Source organism: Myotis brandtii, unplaced genomic scaffold, assembly GCF_000412655.1.
Source record: "Myotis brandtii unplaced genomic scaffold, ASM41265v1 scaffold567, whole genome shotgun sequence".
NCBI classification, from domain to species: domain Eukaryota; kingdom Metazoa; phylum Chordata; class Mammalia; order Chiroptera; family Vespertilionidae; genus Myotis; species Myotis brandtii.
The window spans coordinates 1678308-1695563 of NW_005370116.1; the positions used below are offsets into that span (position 1 = coordinate 1678308).

At 39.1% G+C, this 17256-nt stretch overlaps 1 protein-coding gene across 2 annotated transcripts in view; it reads right to left on the reverse strand.

Annotated features, from left to right (window-relative positions):
• The window catches only part of PCDH9 (protocadherin 9), a 19415-nt gene extending 2159 nt beyond the window's left edge, over positions 1–17256 (reverse strand). The window contains exons 1-2 of one of the 2 annotated variants that reach the window (XM_014549717.1): positions 16612–17167; positions 12200–15370 (exon numbers count right to left, since the gene is read on the reverse strand). In XM_014549717.1, the coding sequence (XP_014405203.1) occupies positions 12200–15235 (3036 nt within the window). In that variant the 5' untranslated portion in view covers positions 15236–15370; positions 16612–17167. Of the gene's footprint in view, positions 1–11291; positions 15371–16611 lie in introns of those variants that run through there. The other variant, XM_014549718.1, reaches the window with a different exon arrangement.

A 17256-nucleotide genomic window follows, 5' to 3' on the forward strand; every position in this document is an offset into this window, starting at 1 on the left:
CTGATGCTGTTACAAAGATCAACTTTTCAGAAATTCTATATAATCAACAAACAGTATTTTAAACCTAAAGCATATTAACAGAGATATCTTGCTTATTAAAAAAAGACATAATATGCCCTAGCCAGTTTTGCTCAGTGGATAGAACATCGGCCTATGGACCAAAGGGTCCCGGGTTCCATTCCAGTCAATGCACGTACCTTGGTTGCAGGCTCCTCTCTGGCTCAGACCCTGATCAGGGATCATGCAGGAGGCAACCAATTGATGTGTTTCTCTCACATCGGTATTTCTCTCTGTCTTTCCCTCTCTCTTCCACTCTCCCTAAAAATCAATGGAAAAATATCCTTGGGTGAGGAGTAACAAACAAACAAACAAATAAACAAACAAAAGTTATTTCTGTTTTCTTGGTCTGGAAATAGAAAGTCTCTTTTGCACATGCCTTCTATGAACCTTTCTGAACCACTTATAGTCTATAAGGAAACATTTGGTTGTATGTGATTTACAAATAAAGGGAATGAAAGGAAACCCTACAACTTCTGTTCTATCAGAAAGCTGCATGTTTTTCCCCCCAACACTTCCCTAACTCAAAATAAAAAGAGCCACCACCTTGGATGTCCTTCTATATTACACAGATCTTGAACATAGAGAGAAAAAGGCAGATTCCAGAAAACCACCAAACTAAGAGAACATGCTTTAAGTGAAATAGGGCACCTCTGTCAGTTGGTAAGGTGGCATCCTTACCAAGGAGATGGAAAAACATGTTGTTGTCTTTTAGGATCTGCCTACTATGGGCCAGGCATTTACAGTACCTGCTCACTTCAAAGAGCAAGGACCAGTGCATTTAAATGATGCACCTAATGTCACATGGTTTTTAAGGAGCAGTCCATTAAGTCATATTTTTTACTGCAAATATCAAACTACTTTTTGAAGTCTCTTTTTTTTTAATCTAGAAAATGAATTAAATAGGCCAAATAATCTCAAAGGTCTATTTGAGTCTTGAGAAACTATTACTATGAGTTCTATTAGACACCAAACGTATCTTTCTAAAATTAATATAGTAGCTAGACACTGCTTTAGTCACTACTTAATTATTATTTTGCTTCTTTTTATAGAATTCATATGTGATTCTAGGGTGTCTGGATGGCTCAAAAGTCTATTAAGGGAACTTTAATGTGATGGCTTTTTTCTCCTCCAAAACACTATTTTTATTAAGCAGATATCAAAGTAAATACATTGACCATTATGTTTAAAATTAATCACTCCATAATATAAGTATCAAAAGTTTAAGTAACATTGTTGGATGAGGAGGCTTGGAAGAGAAGGAATCTGATCCTGTTTATTTAGTCGCCGTTTCCCTTCCCATTGAATCCTGATATGAAGAAAGATGTTAGGCTGAGCAGACACAGTGGTGCACAAAAAAATGAGGGAGAACATGCAAACCACAAATATCTCAAATTAAGTGAAAGAAGAGTGTATTTATGTACGTTAGAATTAGCAGTTTTCTAACTTCTGCTACTCTCTCTCTGATTCTTTGCTCCTCTCTCTCTGACCTATATTCAGGAATGATCAGCCAAGACACTGATAAATTACACAAAATGTTAATTATATTTTACTCTTTAAAAGATCAAAATGACAAAATATCAAGTCTAAGAATGCCTATACTTGCTCATCTATAGGAACAGGATTAGATGGCCTTCACTGGACCTCCAGAAATAAGAATGGAGGGGTGCCAGGGAGAACATAATTTCTTATACTGGAGAGCATGCGCGCGTGCGCACACACACACACACACACACACACACACACACACACACACTTAAATCCAATGAGACCTTTTTTCAGCTGCTGTACAGAATGATAGGGACAAGAACTGAAATCAAACATTCAGAACTCTCTCCATATATACTTTATATATTTGGCCTCTGTCACAGCAACACATCCAGAACAGCTGTTGTGTGTCATATGCTCACCACACTTTCATGTAATCGAATGCTCTGGAGTTAGTTTACTGGGGGGTTACCTGTGAAGAACAGTTTTGGGTGTACTGAGTTTCTTTGTAACATGGGTTTTTAATAAATGGGCTGCAGTCCTTTCCAACACAAATAATGTACCTGATAAAGAAAACGTTTCAAACTTATATCTGGTCTAAGAAGAGTGTCTTACAAATAAAAACAGGCCACATAGGGGTAAGAAATCAGTGTAGAGATAGGGCTCTAGACTGAAAATAAAAGCCACTGGCTTTAGTCATGTGACTTGGAAAACCATTTTCTGATTCCCAGTTTCTACATAAGTTGAATAAGAATGGTAATTTAGTCTTTCTATGGTTATTTTAGAGGTTAAATAAATGGAAATATTATACATACATAAAGTATGATTCCAGTATCAGCTGATCTCTCAGATTAGTGAATGCCCACTAGGTTTACTCTTCTAGGAAATGTTGTAGGTTTGGTCTTGGAAATACAAAGATAAGTAAGATGTAGGCTCTTACTTTGAGGGACTTTTTAATATTCTCCTGAATTATAAGCTTTATGTTATGATATGCCAGTATTTGATTGGACTGGGCCGCCATTTGAAACGGAAAGATCATGAGGAACTGGGGCAGTGTTTTGAAAAATCCTGAATACATGCTGGGGTGGGGGTGGGGGGATGACAGTGCATGGGCTGGAGAGGATGGTCCTGCAGGAATAGTTTAATCCCTGAGGAATGTTGCTTCTAGTGTTGCTTCAGAAGGCAATAACCCTTTTCGGAAGCAGAATTTAATTGTCTAAAACTGAGACTTTAGGTGTCAAAATGATTTTGCTTAATTATTACCATTTTGGGAAAAAATCATCAATGAATTCAATGTGTGTTTTGCTGTCTCTTCTTGGCAGAAGATTTTGCTGTCAAGACCAAAAATAAAAATGAGTTCATGTCAAACTCAAATATCCTTAAAGACTGTGCCTGTTTTTTACTACAAGTCAATGTAATTGATACTCATTTCAATTTTGCAGCATAAAAAGTATTTTCATAAAAGTCTAATGTCTATGTTGGAAATTTGAATGGATTGGGAATACATTGAAACATTATTAATCTATATAGTTAAACTTAACATTATTTCTTAACTTTGAAAATGATACCAGTAAGTAAAACCAAATTTTAAAGTTGCAAAGGAAAAATATAGAGACTTGCTATTTATAGGAAGAAAGAACACATTGTTAGCATTTTATTTGAAACTTTATGGATATTCTTGAGCAAAAGTTTTGAGAAAATATATGCAGAAACAAGTTTGTGTCATTTGAAAATCCATCAAGACACCTGGTCAGGTGGCTCAGTTGATTAAAGTGTCATCTCCATATACCAAGGTTGCAGGTTCGATCCCTGGTCAGGGTCCATACCAATGAATGCATAAATAAGTGGAACAACAACTCTCTCTCTCTCTCTCTCTCTCTCTCTCTCTCTCAAATCAATAAAGTTTTTGATTTATCCATAAACTGAGAAAGCAGCTGTGTATTAAGAAACACACGTGAATACAGTCCACCTAGTGAATGACAAGAAATGGAGCTGAGAAAAGTTGCCAATCCAGGTGTGTTCACAGCTGACAAACTGAGAAAAGGCTATTGTGCTTCTAGGCTTCCAATGTGAAAATTGGTTCGATGACATGAATATATGACACAGGAGGACATCAACTCACAACTCAGAACTCACTTCAGTTTGTCTCCATTTGTCACTTGCACCTTCTACAAAAAGTTTCCTGCAGAATCCTGTGTAGCTGTGTATTTGAAAGTCCTCAGCATGCAGCTGCTATCACACAGAGGCACAGATTGGTTGCATTCTCAGAATCCGAAAAAGCACCAGCATTTTTTTTCTCTCCAGAAAAGATCTACTGTAGAACTACTGTCAGCAGAAGGCATTTTCTTTATATAAAAGATACAGCTTCATTTTATATATCCTTCTGTGTTTCCATTGCTCTCCTCATTGAGGTTTGTTTAATGAGAGAGAAAAATAAACACAAAAAACCTCACTTACCGACTTGTGGTAGCCATTGTCTTGCACAAAAACTGTTTTGTTTTCAAAATCAATCATCTCTGATGATTCTCATCAAGCCCCCTGTATCCACTGTGGACTGCACGGGGATTATATACTTTTTTTTTCCAGTAAGCAAAAATCCATGGATTGTAAAGTCATTTAAAAATATGCATGGCTATTTCCACCCATTTATATCTAACAGGGCCAAAAACATTAAGCATTTAAGAAATGCGAGCATTTTACTACACTGTCATAAAGGTAAATATATTGAAACCCATGTAAGTCTGTAATGAAATGCTGTGCTACAAACACACACTATTTACAAACGGAGCAAAGAGGAATTCTAAAAATACAGTGAGAAATGATTCAAAGCAATTCCTTTGAGGATCAAAGCACTCACGTAGTAGCCAGCCCTCTTCATTATGGTAATGCTATAGTTTTATAGACACCAAAGGTTTTCATCTGATTTATGTTTAGAGGAGTGTCTACATGTGATTGAGAGTCTCTTCTCAGGAGAGGTGAAGACCAGATTATGGGCATCAGGGTGCCACAGGTAAGTAGGTAAGTATGCATTGTCTACCTTGAATGCCTAGAGTCATCACGGAGCAAATCTGTTCGTTATACAGGCATTCAGATTTTTATTCTTTCAGACATATCCAGTGTTTCTGTATTTGGAGAAAATAGGCAAGACTAATTCCCCAGGCTATAAATCCCTCTAATGTGGAGGGAAATGTGTTAGCTAGTTGTATTACAAAGCTTTTACTTCATATTTAATAGGCACCTGCAATACCAGCTTTATACAAAGCTCTCTACTTTGCAAATCTTTAAAACCTCACTTAATTTTCAGCACCAATTTCCTGCAATCTAAGGGCTTATGAAGGGTTCACTGTGTTCATACAGATCTATGCAGAATGTGCCAGAACTTTGCTGTCTGTGATGGCATTCATTTAGAGGTGAATCCCAAAATTCTATCACAGGCATGCTTATTTCCAACTAAAATATCCTTAGAATGAAAACTGAAGATTAGGCGGACAAAAAAGGAGGCAAAGTAACTAGCACTGGGAGAGATATATGCAAATATCAGCTCAATGACAATTCTTCATACCATTTACAATTGAAGCTTAAAGACCCAAATACTCTGCAATCCATTAGTTTCTCAATATCCTGGAAGGGATTAGAGTATTTCTTAATCAACTGCTAACAGACTGAAAAAGGCCACAGACTGGATATTAACAAAGCAGTGTAATACAAAAATGCAGAGATGGTCCAGATAGAAAGACAAACTGTGGATGAATGTTAAAATATAAGATATGCAAACACGCTAAAACTGACCCTATTTCTGTCCTTTCCTGCGGCCCACATAATTACAAATCTATATAAATTCATGAGTGGTAAGGCTGTAGTAGACTTTCAATAAAAGATAGGTTAATTTCAGATATTTTCTCAAGAATAATTAATGTAATATGACTAGAATCATTCAAATGTGCCTCAAAGATCTTGCCTGTGCTCACAGGGTGTTCCCCCAAAAATGTATACACAGTTTAACTGCTGATAGCTCAATTTTGAAAATGAAATGTATTTTAATAAGCACTGCCTTTATAATTATTTAAAGCGTGTATACATTTTCTGGGACACCCTGTATATCCCACCACTCCCAGCTGTACAGGTGGTGCCAAGTCCATCAGATTAAATGTGATATGTGTTCATAGCACTGTAATCAATCAAAGTGTTAAAAATTGGGGGAAAATATTTCCAAATGCCATTTAGATGATGAATAAGCATGCAAATACAGATCCCTAGTGAATGTCCTAAATTTATATTATAGCTCAGAAAATTCCAGAGGTTCTGCCACTATTCTTGTCTATAGGAGACATATGTCTATAAGAGGAAAACACGAGTGGGAGAGATTGCATATGGGTTGTTTTCCAAATTTCTTCCTCCGATCACTCCTTACTGCTAAGGAAGGGTAGCTGTTTAACAAATTTAGGAATTTCACATTTTAATGAATCTTGGTTTAGGGAAAAAAAGAATAGAAATCAAAACCAAAATGTCAATCATGGTAATATATGTTCTATGTTTCTGATGACTGACAGCCCCGTAGGTTTGTATCAAACAAAGGTAAAAAGCATGTGTTCCTTTCCAAATGAAATGTTTGACAGAGTTAACAGTTTTCTGAAACAACTGAGGAAATCTTAAACAGCAAAGTATATCTCCTTATGTACATGAGGGATTATATTTCTACATTTGGATTTGCTTCTGTGATCTGATGCAGATTTGGGGACACTAATTATTACAAGGGCCATAGCACATTAACACAATTACTTATTGAGTGGCTGACTCCCATTTGCCTCCAGACACTGAAAACTTTAGAGTAAGCCCCTTGCAAACTTACATTTGCAAATTCTCACTACTAGTATATCTGGTCTGTGATTAGAGTCATATTTCAAAAAAACTGATATACATTTCGAGACCCTGATATGTAACAAATTCTGGAAAGTATAATAAACATAAAACCGCTATCAAGAAATCCAAACCTTAAAAATCCACATTAAATAATCCTTACTTAGTTTCCAACTATGTTAAATTTGTAAGATATTAACTTATTTGTTAATATTACCAAGACACTAATTTATAGCCTTAATAAAGGATCCCATTCCAGAAAACACCAGACTAAATTCAGAGAAAGCTTACTCCAAGATTTTAAGAAAAGTGGTAAACAATTCATGACTCCATTTTGCTTTTGTTCCTTTTAAATATACGCAAGCTAAGAGTTCAACTCTGACAAAGTCAAACTGAGAAATTTTACTAAAAAAGAACAATGCAGTTGACACAGCCCCTTTCCTGTAAACACCCAGTTTGGTACTGCTACCAATACAACCACTGTAACTTCCAGCACACAGTAGATTTCTACATTCCCCCAACAACAACGACAACAAAATTAGAGGTCAAAAAGTCTAAATAAAAATAGTTGTGGACACAGAGCTTATGAGAAAAAGAAAAATGACTTAAAGGTATCACTTTCATACCTTAGTACTATCATGTAAAATAATGTACTGTGAAAGAATTAAGATGCCATTTGTAATATTTTGAGTGTAATCTATAGAAATTCAATATGAAAATTAAACTCCAAGAGTCAAAATAATCTCCAATTGGTTATGAAGAAACCTGATTTGAGATGTGACATTTTTCATTAAATGTAGATTCTCTCTCTTTTACTATTTCACATACTTTAACTTAATTTGTGCTAGTATGAGAGGCTGAATATCTAATTAATAGCACTATGCATGTGCCATAAGAATATAACATTATTTCAAGTACAATATTTTACAAGGTAATGATAGTGATGCCAAAGCCTGTTCTGCGACACCATGAGGATGACTCATCTGAAACTCAGGGAACATCAATTGACAGTGTTTCTATATATAGAATTAATTGCAACTGAATTTAGAAAACAAGATATAGAATATTTTGACTACAGAAATTTAGTTTCTCTATATGAATAAATGTTCAGGAATCTGTAGGCACGGTTATGCTTCATAGAGTGGCAATTTTTTATTTGACCCTCCTTAAGGTTATTAGCAAGACATACTAAAAGTTATCTTAAATTTTACAGCTTAGGTGTAGCAAGCTGTGAAAAATATCAAACATTTGTCTCACAAACCCAAGAGGAAAGGTAGCCAGTTTGAATTAGTGGCCCATCCACGTTTCAGATTCCTGAATCATTATCTAAGGGATCTGGGTGTCCTCTATCTCATAAACAGATTCCATGATCATAAGAGCACTTAGCCAAAAGGAAGGAGTAGAAAGAAAAACCAACAACTGGTAACAGTTTAAATATAATTTGCAATTTGGGGAGTAATTTTTCTCCAAATGCCACCTGTGTTCAACCATCACAATACATTGCAAAATTTAGTAGTTTAAAATATCTTCAAGTTTTTGCTAGCCTCACATTAGTTAACATTTTCCTCCTTCAGTTTCAATTGCATTTTTCTTTCTCACACTTCTAAATAGCAATTCTATGACTGAATTGTGCACTTTACATGACATAACAGCATTTCAGTAGTGGTTGTAGTGGGATTACTCAAAAATGAAAAGTAATCATAAATGTAATATAGTATCTCTAAATGATTGGGAATAGAAGCAATTCCCTTTATACTGCAAAAGTACATGTATACACTTGAGAACAGCATGCATACACATTTTCAATGTATAATTTCTTCAATATGCACACAAAAGTATATACTAGCAAATACTTACTCTAGATTATGAAAAGTAAAGTAAGGATGTTTACGCTCTAAAATGAGCATTTCATTTAGAAAATGAAACATGACTGTTTACCCAGAACCAAACTCTAGTGCAACTATCACAGATTATTTCATGACTGGAAGAAGTTGTCAAATGTAAACAGGTCACTTTTTTTCCCCTTTAACATTTTCATTTATACCCCCATAAAAAGCACACTGGGGACAAGAAAATTAATTCCCTAAAGCTGTCAACTGGGTTGGGAAACAGCTTACTATAAAGTCTCCAGCTATAATAAACGGCTGTCAATAGTGAGCTGAGAGTTGGGCTGTGGAAAAACAGGTCCTCTGGAAAGGGTCATCTGAGAGGGAAACAAGCTGACGTTTCTCCTTCCAATGTGCTGAGGCAGTGGTTCTCAAAGTGTGGTCCCTGGACTAGCAGCATCAGCATCACCTAGGGTCTTGTCAGCGATGTAAATGTTCAGGCTGGACCCCAGAGGTACCAAAGCAGGACCTCTGGGAGTAGGGCCCAATAACCCCATTTAAGAAACCCTACAGTTGATTCTGAGAAAGCCTAAAATTTGATACTATCATATTTTAAAAGGCATATCCATTAAAAACATCTTTTTCTTTTAGAGAAAATACACCAATGCTTGCTATTATTTAAAGCCCTACTGGAATTAATTATATTGTCCTTCTCTTAACTCTATAACAATGAACTTTGCTTATTTATGAATAAATATCAAGATACAATCTTGCTTGAAAAAAAAAAGAAATTTCACTCAATCTGTGAATGCTAAGGGTACTTCCAAAAACTCATAAAAAATAATCTGTGGATAATTCAGGGACAGATCAGTTAAACACAAGGAAAAGAAAAGCTTAGTAAAATAGAGTGGATGAGGAATGTGGCTTACAGTTGTTTCACACGACCTTTGCAGGGTCATACAAGGGAAAACAAGGGGGTTTGGTGTATGTAGTTTTTGTGGGGGGGGGGGGGGGGTAACAATCAATGCTACAAGCAAACTCAAGGTATAAAAGTCAGACATTATGTTTCCACTGTATATACAATACAAATTAATAGTATTTGAGTTTGGTAACCCTTACTCAAGAATCTGGCATTTTACCCAGGCATCAATGAGAGCCATTAGTGAAAGATGTTCCTGTTAACAGCAATCTGAGCCTACGTAACTAAAAATCTTCATAGATTATATGTAACTTTACAAATTTCTTTGAAAGCTTTTGTGGTAATAAATCTTACTTTTCAAAATTGTGTAGCTTCAGAAGCACAGTTAGTATGAAAGCCACTAGTTGAAGTAAACAAACTAAGAAAAAAGAATCTTTACCTTTTAGTTTTAAATAGAGTGTCTTCAGATAATAATCATAGGGTTCAGTGGGAAAAATTAAAAGAGTAGTATATGATTTATGTTCTCATTCATAGAAAATATGCCTTTTCATACAAAAATTGTACATGTTGCTATCACCTTTCTCCCACTATTCCTTTTCTCCAACATCACAATTTTTCTTTCTCATCATGAAAACTTCTAAAAGGTATAAGCAAAGCCATTACAATAGCTTTTATCATAATAGCGAATTATAGCTACATATGAACATCAAAATGCCTACAATGAGAATTGAACAGTGACACTTGGTCTCAAGAAATGTCTAAATTGCACTTCAGTTCCAGTTAGCGAATTACTCAGCATCCTATTTCAAAGATGACATCATACAAACACATATTGTTATGGCTAACTTAGGCTCGACAAAAGATCGTTGCCATACTTTGCTAAAATGCACTTAACATTTATGTCACTGTACTAGAGTTTCAACTTTTGGGGCAAAGTCAGAAAAAGTGGGTCTGTATATTAATGCTACAATGAAATGAAAGAAAGGTGATGTGGGAAGAATATCAATATGTTTCTTTGGAAAACAAATTTCTGTTTTATATTTAAAGTTTAAATCATGTTAGTTTTTTTCAGCATATTATGCAAATCATGTAATATCATCAGTATATTGTGAGTGACCGTCACATTAAAAGTCAATAATAAAAAGCCGTTTTCTTTCATTTCATTAAAATAGTTATTTTATACTTAAACTCATGTAGTTTCATAAATTACTTTTTCTCACCATGATTAACTATTTATCAACTTTTATAAACCTTTAGTAATCTCAGAAATATTCTAAATTTTAAAACTTTGGCTTCTTTTAAAAAGATGATACATTTAACATGAAAATAAGTCATTCCATCTTCCAGTTACATCTTTCAACTTCACATTCTCACTAGAACTTCTATACTGACTCTAATTCTTTTCATCCTATGTATTTAAGCTCTAAGTATACTTTTAAATTGCTCTAGGGTTTTTTTTTCTTTAAGAAATGGATATTTTAGTTGTATAATTATAGTCAACACATTGAATGATCTGGGAGTATCTATTGATTCATTGTCAAAATTATTTTTATAAATAACCACAAAATCTTAAAGTTCCTCCAGAGCAATAAACACTAGAAGATGAGAAGGAAATGGAGTTTCAATAAGACCTTCTACCCCACCTCACTCCCACACACACATACACACACACACAAATGGTATGTGTGTGTGTTGGGGGGGAAGACTCTTGAATTTCCAATCACTAACCAATGACTGCCAATAAATACTACATGCACATTTATTTTGCTTTACTGTACTTTCTGAAATCTATATGTTCCTTATTTTTAACAAATTCAGATGGGCCAGCACCATAGATGGACTCAGTACCAACAAAGATCGAACATGGATTGCGAAATGCTAGAAAGGTGGTGTGGTGAGAGCTAATCACAAAAGAGCAAGCAAACGAACTGAAATGCCAGTTGCTCCAGAGCAACTATCATTAAATAAAAGGTATCTTTGGCTGTAGTGCCAGCTTGATATCTCCCTCCCCCCTTTCCTTGCTACTGCGGGATTGGCACCTGGCCAGCGCAAGCACATGATACCCTAGTGCCATCTACAGGCTATTACTGACACTCAAATTTCGTGGCAACAGACAAGCACCAGTGAAATAAATTAGACAGCGCTGCACTTAAATCTTTATTAACAAGGAATTATTAGACCTAAGAAAAACTAATTCTGGATTTGGTTGAAATATGAGTTTCTCAGCCTCTTAATCCCTCTTTGTATGCCATATTTCACAGTTTAAAATGAGTTATGACAGATCACTTATGCATTACTAAGATGAGAGAATATTTACAATGGATTCATTCTTTTCTGTATAAATGAGTTAAATCAGGGAGACAGCATTCCTTATTTTTTTTTTTCTTTTCAAGAGTACTTTGGCCATTGTGGACAATCTGCAAACCTTTCTATGCAATACCCAACTTACTATATTACAATAAAATCATCTGAAATCAAAAAGAGGACCTATATGGCTTAGTTGCAATCTCTCCACAACCATGTGCTTCACAGCTGATGTACATTTACTATTCTACCATCTTGTTTAGAGACTAAAAAAAAAAAGTTAACCCCTTTAGCAACCACAGCTCCAATATAATTACAGTCAGCCCTTCAAACATCATTTAACACTTGAGATTTGAAGGTGACTTTTCAGATGAAAAGGTAATATGAAAATCTTGAATTTGGGAACCCCAGGAGCAGAATTTGGCATACCAAGACAGGTTTTCTTCTTCAGCCAACATTATCTTGGGACATTTTGGAATCATTTCCTCTTTTCATCTTTTGCCTTTTGAAGCAAACTGGGAAGTTAAATAATTCTCAGAACTCAGAAATTTCAAAGCTGTTCTAAAAAAAAATCTTGACTGAGCCTCAGAGGAAGAGAAAAAGGGGTCAAGTTTTTTTTTGTTTTTGTTTTTTCCTCTTTATAACTAAGCTAAAGTTCGACCAAAACAACAGACACACTGGCACGTTAGTACTGGTTGACTGGGCACTTGTATGCAGTACTTATAGACCAGTAGAAGTGCTCGTTTACCTGTCTGGTGTGTAAGGGGCCCTTTGTCTTGAAGCCTCCTTGGGAACTGCACTCTGAGGCACTGAAGTGATCTGAACTAGTGGAGGAGCGTTTGGACAGGGTGTCACAACCCCCGACAAAGGTGTTGTCCAAAGGGAGTTCCTGAATCACGTGATGCTTTTTCACGGACACTGGAGTGTCTGGTTTCAGATGGAAAGCAGGCTGTGGAGAAGCGGATTTGTAGTGCTTGGCCAGGTCAGGGCTGTTAGGCTTGAAGGTGGTCGGGGGTGCGGGGCCCCAGTCAAATCTTCCTATGCTCTGCTCCTCCAGCTCAGCCGGCAGGCTGATGGTCCCATTGATGGGTTCGTGCACCGCGTCATCGGGTTTGGACTCTTCGATGGTCACAAAGTTCAACAGCGAGCTCTTGGGAGACTTCCTTTTCTTTCTCTTCTTTTTCTTGTTTTGCTTGTTCTCCTGGTTGGGGGACATCCATTCAGCCCCTTGCTTGCTCCTCTGAGCTGCCTTGAACCGGGATGCGTGGCGACAGCGCACCAGCACGGTGACGAAGATCACGACGATGACCACCATGGCACCGGCCACGATGGCGATCATGATGGTGAGATAGTCCTCGTTTTGGTAGGGCTGGCTGCTGTCCCCTATGTTCCTGTCCAGGGGGGTCTCCATAGTCCTGCGAATCAAGTCGTAGATATAGGAGGCATTCCCAGCCGTGTCGTTCACATACAGAAAAACAAGCACAAGTGTGTGCAAGGACTTGGGGTAGCCCAGGTCGCTTATGTTGACCACCAGACGGTGCAAGCCCACGTCGGTGGGCGCCGGTTTCTCTTCCAGGGTGATGTTGCCGGTGACTGGGTCAATCCGAAACAAGCCTTTGCTGTTGCCACTCACAATTGTGTACTTCAGTTCAGCGTTCATCCCGGTGTCGATATCCACCGCAAACACTTCTGCTACCACCGAGCCAGGGATGGCCGAGAGGGGCACCAACTTGAAAGAAGTGTTAGACGGTGGGGAGATGACAACGGGGCTGTTGTCATTGACGTCCATGACATTGATGGTTACCTTCGCCGTAGAGGACCGGGGTGGCTGTCCTCCATCGGTGGCTTTGACATCAAAAGTGTAGGAACTCTGCTGCTCTCTGTCGAATGAGACATTCGACTTGATGACTCCGGAATAGGGATCCAACACAAAATTATCATTGTCATTCAGAATGGAAAGAGTCACAGCTTTATTCTCGCCAGCATCTGCGTCTGTGACTGTGATCACCCCCACAGTACTATACTTTGGCAGATTCTCAGACACAAAAAACTGAAAGTGGTTATGAGTAAACTTGGGGCTGTTGTCATTCTCATCCAGAACAGTAACAATCACCGCCGCTTGGCTTTGGAGGGGAGGGGTCCCATTGTCCCTGGCAGTTACTGTAAAAATGAACCGCTCTTGTTCCTCTCTGTCAAAGACTCTGGAGGCTGTCAAAACTCCTGTCTTTCGGTCCAGATCAAAGAAGGAGGCATTCGGTCCAAGCTGGTAAACAATGTCTGCGTTTTTCCCACTGTCCTCATCTGTGGCACTAATAGTTGTTAAGTATAACCCACGTCGGTTGTTTTCAGAAACTGACAGCTCAATTACAGGCTGGTTGAAAATGGGTGGGTTGTCATTTTCGTCCTCAAGCTTAACCCTTACCAGGGCAGTCTGATTTAAACTGGGCTTCCCAGAATCAGAGGCAACAATTTTAAAGCTGAATTCTTTGGTGCCCTCATAGTCCAACAAAGAGGAGGTCTCTAACAAATACTGGTTGTCGTACACTGCCTTCAAGTGAAATGGGACCTCTCTTTCAATAAAACAGATCACTTTGCCATTCACATCTGTGTCCTTATCAGAAACTGTAATTAGGGCAATCTTGGTGTTGACGGGATCTTTCTCGGACAAATACACCGTGCCATTGATGGGACTTATGATGTACCTGAGGTCTATGTTAGGAGGGTTATCATTCACATCAGTCACATTGATGGTGACAGTGGCTCGAGCCGGAGTGGAGCTGCCATCACTAGCCAGCACTGTCACTTTGTGAATGGCCGTCTCCTCTCGATCTAGGGACCTCTGGACAGTGATCAGCCCAGTAGTATTATTTAAAGCAAAGAGTCTTTTGGTAGCAGGGGCGACCTGGGCACCAAAAATGTACCGGATTTCAGCATTACTGCCTATGTCTGCGTCAGTGGCATGGAGCTGAATGACAGAGGTGCCCACAGGAGCATTCTCCGGGATATGGACCTCTACTTGCCCCTCCTTAAACACTGGCCTGTTGTCATTTACATCACTTACTGTGACCTGCAGGATGGCCGTGCTGGATTTCTGTGGAGTGCCTCCATCCTCTACTTTGATTTTCATCACATAGGTATCTTTCTGTTCTCGGTCCAAGTTTTGCTGAACAATCAATTGCGGCCACTTCTCTCCCTCCGGAGTTTCCACAATATCCAGTCCAAACACACTCTGCCCATTTAACAACTCATAATGCTGAACACCATTGAAGCCTGTGTCAGGATCTGTTGCTGATGGGATTGGAAAGCGGCTGTTGATCAAAGTGTTTTCTGGAATTGAAATATTGATGACAGGAGATGGAAACATGGGGGCATTGTCATTGGTATCCTTAACAATTATTTTTATTTTGATCAGCCTGAAAAAGTCATTGGGGAGGATGACCACCTCAAGTTCAAAGAAACACTCATTCTCCTCAGCGTAAGAGGCTCCAGCACAGAGCTTCTCTCTGTCTATTCTATTGGAGGTTGTGAAAATCTCCCCAGTGCTACTGGACACTTTCACCAAAGGGGCATCCCCAGCTTTAGAAACCAGTCTGTAGACGAGGCTGGCACTGGTCCCTGTGGCAGCATTGATGTGAGAAATGTTCAGATCCTTTGGTATGTTTCCTATGGGCACATTTTCAGGCAATTCCTCTCTAATCGTGTAAATAAGTTCTTGAGCTATTGCGGAATCCAGCCTTAAACAGGCAATCAGAGCAGCCAACAGGTAAAAATCCCTCAGGTCCATGATAATGTATTTATTTTCTTTTCCCGAATTTTAGGGTTTAAAGGTTCCCACTGAGGAAGGATGCACGAATTGCAAGAGGAAGCGTGCATGGACGGGAGGATGCATTACATCTCATCGCTTATTTGGAGACAGCCACTGTCAACACAATTGTACAGACAATATTATTCTTCAGTAAACAGACACACACAGTCACGAAACATCACAGCACATTTTCCACTGCATATTAGTAAACATGGCAGTTTGCGCTGCCACTGTTTGCAAGTTAACTCTGTGGATGAAAACACTCAACATACCCTGCTTGTTGCATTTGGCCAGAGGAAATAAAATCATCTACTTTTGAATTCAGGACAGCTGCTATTTTTACCTGTGTTCACCCACACTGTTTTTCAGGACACCGTTTAATTCACAACATGCATTCTGGTTCTCCTCCTCCCCTCCCCCTGGCTTACCTGCCTCCTGGTTTCTAACCCACCTCCCTTAGTTTTGTTTTCTTTTTTTAGGTGGAAGTGAAAAACACTAAGTATTTAGCTGTGCTTCCTGCTAACTGCTTTGTCACATGTCAACTGTGATGAGTTTTCTTCTCTGCCACACTGAGTCATCTCTCTCTCATTTTTTTTCTTTTTTCTTCTAAAAGGACTATGTCCTTCTTTCCCTCCAGTTCTTCAACTGCCTTCTAACACAATCTTCCTGGGAAACAAGCATCGGACATGCTGCAGCATCAGCAGCAATAGTCACCGGCCACTACAGATCCGTATTGCCTAAAAGCACAACACCGAGACTTCAAATGTCTTACCCAGACCTTGCTCTCATTTCTCCAGGTTGCCAAATTAACCCCATCAGCATTAACCAGCACGTTAAAACTTTACAAAATAATAATATAAGATTCCTATATCCTAGAGGTGAAAGAGAGTGTCAAGGTGTATGTGAAACGCAGCAATATTTCCATGTAACAGCATGATATTTTCTACAGAGCCTAAAAGAGGGGAGGGGGGGGAAATGCAGTTTCTTAACCCTGGTCTCTGTTATAATATTAGTAACATCTGCCACACATAAATACTGCAACCCAATCATGCAGCATAAAAGGCTCCTGCTTAGATGCCCCTCTAACTGCAATGTAAACGGGCGCAAGGCTCCAGACAGCCACCCACTTGAGTAAAACTGGTCAGTTCTCAGGCTCTGATCTCATCTGCATTAGCTGCACGCTAGCTGATGCCCGTGATTAGTTCCGGCAGGGTGATGCAGGTAGGGATGCAGATACAGCCTGGTAGGTGAGTTGTGCCCCAACCGTCTACCCAATTACAAACATCCCCCGTCTACACCGGAGGACATATCTAAACACGGCATTTACAATTGTGCATGCGAAACTTTACACTTACGTTAGTTGCCTCAACCTTTCCCCTTTCCCGGTATGCTGCAGTTAGGAACGATTTGTTCCCACACATAGAAAGCCATGCATCTGGTAGCACGTTTGGGGAGAAAATCAGGAGCAGCACCGCGTTTCCTCCCGGTGAAATGTGTTGCTTCGGGCTGGCAAATTAGCAACTCCAGAGAACAAATTCGCAGATTGGTCGTTATTCTCTCCACATTCCTTCTCTATTACCCAGGGGGTCTGGGCTCTTCTGGTATTTAGCACGCACAGCATCCAGGCGCACTTCTCCAGCTCAGGGGTATTTTCCACAGCATCCAGCATACCATTTCCCTCCGATGTCAGCGCCGCTGAAGTCTCTAACTTCTTGTAGGAAACGTCAGAGTTGGGGTGATGGTGCTTCTCGGGCTGCTCTCCGGGGTGACAGCGGCCCGAAAAATTCCTAACGGGTTGCTCATCTCTTGCTGGTTGGAGAGACTCCGGGGCGCTTCTTCCCGTCTGGCTCGCTTTCCCTCTCCCGCTTCTCCTCTGCCCCTCTCTCCTTCTCCCTCTCCTCGCTCTGAACTGAATTTCTTGATATAACTCTCAATAAGCCCAGAGGGAGGGCGTGACGGCCGCGGACCCGCCCCCGGCCCCTGATTGGCCCGCATCCTGC